Source organism: Mandrillus leucophaeus, unplaced genomic scaffold, assembly GCF_000951045.1.
Source record: "Mandrillus leucophaeus isolate KB7577 unplaced genomic scaffold, Mleu.le_1.0 Scaffold81, whole genome shotgun sequence".
NCBI classification, from domain to species: domain Eukaryota; kingdom Metazoa; phylum Chordata; class Mammalia; order Primates; family Cercopithecidae; genus Mandrillus; species Mandrillus leucophaeus.
The window spans coordinates 3,545,702-3,551,012 of NW_012108808.1; the positions used below are offsets into that span (position 1 = coordinate 3,545,702).

General features: G+C 37.3%; 1 protein-coding gene across 1 annotated transcript in view; it reads left to right on the plus strand.

Moving 5' to 3' along the window:
• Nucleotides 1-4,834, plus strand: part of ANXA10 (annexin A10) — a 103,616-nt gene extending 98,782 nt beyond the window's left edge. The window contains exons 11-12 of the mRNA XM_011967790.1: nt 1,692-1,814; nt 4,511-4,834. Of these exons, the coding sequence (XP_011823180.1) occupies nt 1,692-1,814; nt 4,511-4,579 (192 nt within the window). The 3' untranslated portion in view covers nt 4,580-4,834. The remainder of the gene's footprint in view (nt 1-1,691; nt 1,815-4,510) is intronic.
• Nucleotides 4,835-5,311: the final 477 nt, after the last annotated feature.

Below are 5,311 nucleotides of genomic sequence, written 5' to 3' on the forward strand. Positions count from 1 at the left end.
GTTGCAAGTGCCTGTAGTCCCAGCTACTCAAGAGATGGAGGCAGAAGAAAGGCGTGAACCCGGGAGGCGGAGCTTGCAGTGAGCCGAGATAGAGCCACTGCACTCCAGCCTGGGCGTTAGAGGGAGACTGTGTCTCCAAAAAAAAAAAAAAAAAGAGAGAGAGAAAAAGAAAAAGAAGCCTCATACAGATGATTATACACATGTCATAGCCTTGAAAACTCAAAGAAAATGATTAAAAATAAATCCAATAGTACAGTAATTTTAATAACCAGTTTTATCCTCAAAGTAAATTTAACAGATATACTTCTTAAAAGTAGCCAGCATGCTGGGAAAATATGTTAATAGTCAGAAATATGTTATTATATATCTTCTGCAATGTATTTATCATTTATGCAGAGGGAGAACCTGGGTAACCCCAGAACACAAAAGGAAAATCAATGCTCCCAGTCTTGCTTCTCTTTTATTCTATTTTCTGGGAGAAACAGTTGATTCGGTTAAACATTTATTTGAAATAGTGTATTGGGAAATGCTATAGGATGATTTCAATCGTTTCTTTCTCAAATAACCAACCACTACAACAACAGTATGAAGCTTCTCTTGTAAATGACTATGGGAGAATAATCACAATTACCTTGATTCCAATTTTGCACAAATTCAAGGCTACTTATTCTAATAATACATGAAAACTGTATTTTTGCTGTGTATGTGTTATAAGGCAAAAGGAAGATATGTGTATTCACAAGTGGTTTGTAGGAACAGAGAAGGATTGTATATTCAAGCAATGTAATTTTTGATATATGAAGACCTCAAATGTCAAATATTTGTTAAAAAGCTGCTTTAATCACTCCTGAACCAAAGATATATTCTGCGTTCTTCTCCAGTGCACTCTAAAGTGAACGATCTACATTTTACATTTGAATACTTGGTTAGATCATTCATTTTAACCACCTCAAATTAGGAAAAGTTTATTAGTAATATACATCCAAAACATTTAGGCTTCAAAAATTAGATTCTGTTTTCTGGCCACTAGATGTCACGATTACTCCGTTTGGAAAGACAATTTGAAACAGATTTGTGAGGGTGTAGTATTTGGGGGGCTAGCATACAGACGTTGATTTTGTATTTTTCTGCATTTGAATTTAAATCAGCAAATATTTGAAGCACTTAGAATTCTAATTTTTATAATTTCTCAATAATGACCAGAAAATGAAATTAAAATGTTATTGCTCTCTTACACAAATCAATGTCCATCTGACAGAGCTCAGAATGTCTTCCCCTCCAAGGAAGAATTCTTACCGAGAAGGACCACGGGATCAGATTTGTAGTTTATAATGCAGTGTGAGCGGGACAGTGTGAAGGTTGACAAGACTAAAAAGGGGGAGCAACTATTGCAGAATCGGGTGAAATGATAAGAGTCAGAGTCAAGGTGGTGGCACTGGAATAGAGAGCACAAGGCATTCAGAAAATAGGAGAGAATAATTCAATGTCAGCATGCAGTAAGGGAGAGTGAGAAGTGACAGAAATGACTCAGGATCTGAGCCACTCAGGATCTGAGCCACAGCCGGTGATGCCAGTGTTGGAAGAACTCAGGAAGAAGAGAAAATGGCTACGGAAAAGGGGTGTATCCATTTGGGACAGACTGACTTTTAAGAGGCTGTCTTCTCATTTCCCCCACTTTTCTGTATCTTTAGGACTTCGGTTTCCATAATAAAACTGTAATCAGGATTATCATTGCCAGAAGTGAAATAGACCTGCTGACCATAAGGAAAAGATACAAAGAGCGATATGGAAAATCCCTATTTCATGATATCAGAGTAAGTCTCCGACACATGATTTATTTGGACCCACATTTCCTCCTTTTTGAAACTGAGATAAAAGCTCTCATTCAAATAACTTCATGGCAGAGTCTAAAAAGGTAACTGTTCAGACGGGGATAACCTACTTTTTTCCTCTACACAGTCTTTAGAACATCAACAGGTGCTAACTTAGAAAACCCTTTACCTCGGCTGGGCGCGGTGGCTCATGCCTGTAATCCTAGCACTTTGGGAGGCCAAGGCGGATGGATCACGAGGTCAGGAGATCGAGACCATGTTGGCTAACACAGTGAAACCCCGTCTCTACTAAAAATACAAAAAAATTAGCCAGGCGTAGTGGCGGGCGCCTGTAGTCCCAGCTACTTGGGAGGCTGAGGCAGGAGAATCGCGTGAACCCGGGAGGCGGAGGTTTCAGTGAGCCGAGATCGCGCCACTGCACTCCAGCCTGGGCAACAGAGTGAGACTGCGTCTCGAAAAAAGAAAAAGAAAAAAGAAAAAAAGAAAACCCTTTACCTCAGCGACAGAACTTATTCCTCTTTGATGTGTTTTACCCAGAAGCATTGATGCAGTCATGTAAAATATTAATTCTCTGTAATTGTGCTTAAAAAGCTAAATTCTGAAATGTGATCAGGCTCAGGAAAAATATACATAGGAAAAAGGCTGCATTACTTGTGAAGAGGTTTCTTAAATCAGTTCAGCTCTCCTCTCATATTGTCATAGAAGGCAGGGCAGTCAGTCAAATATCATAAACTGCTAATTCGGAGGGACTTAATGTTCCTAGCTCTGTACAACTCTACATATCCTTATCCCTTTAGCCCTTGAAAGGCAAAGGAGCAATGATTCAGTACTGAACAAGCCAGTGTTTTCATTCTGATACTTTTGAACTTCACACTGCATTTTGATAAAACCTAACAAAGAACTCTTAGAATATATAGGACCATTTACCTAACTGAGAGTCTAGTGGAAAATAAAAATGCTTGGCACCTTGATCAAAAAAGTTTAAAGAATTTCGAGATGGTGAAAGCAGAGCATTAAACCAAGCCGAGCACAGGGACATGAGAATAGAGCTTAACTTGTATTTTGCCCAGAGCTAAGAGCTGTTACCTTGTTCACATTGTTTTCTACTGGAATTTGTAATTGCAAGAAGCAGTGCGTTAGTTTATTGAAAGAGTAATCTAGAAGCAACCTAAAGCCCAAGAGATCACATAACACAGAAGACTGTAGGCCTCTGGAGAGCTGAAATGGTTTCTAAGAGGAAGAGTTGATGGAGCAGCTAAGAGAAATCTTATTCCTTCTTCTTTGATAAAACTCTCCTACAGCTACCTTCAAAACTCTCAACTCTTTTAGTGATGAGAAATGCATGGCACAATTCACTTTCTAAATGAATAAATTAGTTCTTAGGCCCTTATTATAATTAATCACAGCTGCCTCAAAGTCTGCTAATATGAAAATGTAATTAATGCAACTTTACTATGTGCATTTAAAGTACTGAATTATCATTACATGACTTTGTGCCAAAGCACCTTAATATGAAAGTTGATACTTAACAAAGAAACATTTTATAATAATATTTATTGATTACTACCATTGATTTTGGAAAATACAGAAATTATAGAAGACCATTATAAGAAAATTAAAATTGCCCTAATTTTCTACAGATAATCATTAATAAATTTTTATGCTGCTTTGGCCTGCAGGTTTGTGTCTCCCCAAAATGTATCTGCTGAAATTCTAACCCCAAAGTGATGATATTAGGAGGTGGGGCCTTTGTGAGGTGATTAGGTCATGAAGATGGAGCCCATGAATGGGATTAATGTCCTTATAAAATAGGCCGAAGAGATCACCTTTGTCCCTTCTGCCATGTGAGCTTAGAATGAGAAGAAGGCTGTCTGTGAGAGACGGGCACTCAGCAGGCACCACATCTGCTTGGTCTTGGTCTTGCCAGCCTCTAGAGCTGTTAGAAATAAATTCCTATTGTTTATAAGTCACCCAGTTTATGGTACTTTTGTCACAGCTGCCAGAACACACTGAGACAGGTACTTTCAGTCATTTTCTAAAGCTATATAAATAATAATATGTTTTGCTATGTAAAAGAGTATTTTTACTGAATCATGGTATTCTACTGTATAAGCTATAAAGTACACAAACTACCTCACATTATTATACATTGCTCCTCAGTTTTTCACTATTATACGTAATATTATGGTGTATATATTTTTAGCACAAAACTTGGTGCTTATCAATGACTGATAGTAACTTTTTAAATATATATTTCTTGAGGTAGAATTATTACTACATTAATAATTATAAACATTTTTAAATCTTTTGAGACATATTCATTTGTTCTCCACATTCTACATTCATTTATAACAATCATAATAATAATATTAGGGCACATCTTCCTAAAGTTGAGGAGAATATTTTATTCTAAGGCAAGTTATTGTTCTTATAAATACACATTCAGGTTCAACCAACTTTATACAAACCACATACTACTGACTCTAACCAGATCATCATTCTTTAACAACTTTCAGTGGGAATAGTACTTAGGACGTGTTAAATCTTTATATGAGAAAAGTAAATAAATTTAGAAAGGCTAATGGTCCATGGCTCTTTCATAGTGCAGTTCAGAGGAATTATGCTTCCTTTTTAGAACTATTATGACATTGTATTTCAAATATATTTTTTCTTTTCAGAATTTTGCTTCAGGGCATTATGAGAAAGCACTGCTTGCCATCTGTGCTGGTGATGCTGAGGACTACTAAAATGAAGAGGACTTGGAGCATTGTGCACTCCTCTTTCTAGATACTTCCAAATAGAGATTTTCTCATAAATTTGTACCATTCATGGCACTATAACAAAACTATACAATCATATTTTCTCTTCTATCTTTGAAATTATTCTAAGCCAAAGAAAACTATGAATGAAAGTATATGATACTGAATTTGCCTAATATCCTGAATTTGCCTACTATCTAATCAGCAATTAAATAAATTGTGCATGATGGCATAATAGAAAAATTGCATTGGAATAGATTTTATTTAAATGAGAACCATCAACGACCTACAACAAGAGAGTCTGCTCAAGGCTGTCTTTATCATGATTAAGACCAAGGAAAATGTAGCGTGACCATCCTTGTTTGGGGAATTTTTGAGACTCCTATACAATTATGATAAAGCTAGGGTGATCATCTAAAGCAGGCTTTAAAAATAAGTAAAGATGTAAACCAGCAAAATACAACTGGGCATGGTGGCTCATGCCTATAATCCCAGCACTTTGGGAGGCCAAGGCCGGCAGATCACTAGGTCATGAGTTCCAGACCAGCCTGACCAACATGGTGAAACCCCGTCTCTACTAAAAATACAAAAATTAGCCAGGCATAGTGGCAGGTGCCTGTAATCCCAGTTACTTAGGAGGCTGAGGCAGGAGAATCACTTGAACCCGGGAGGCAGAGGTTGTGGTGAGCTGAGATTACGCCACTGCACTCCAGCCTGGGC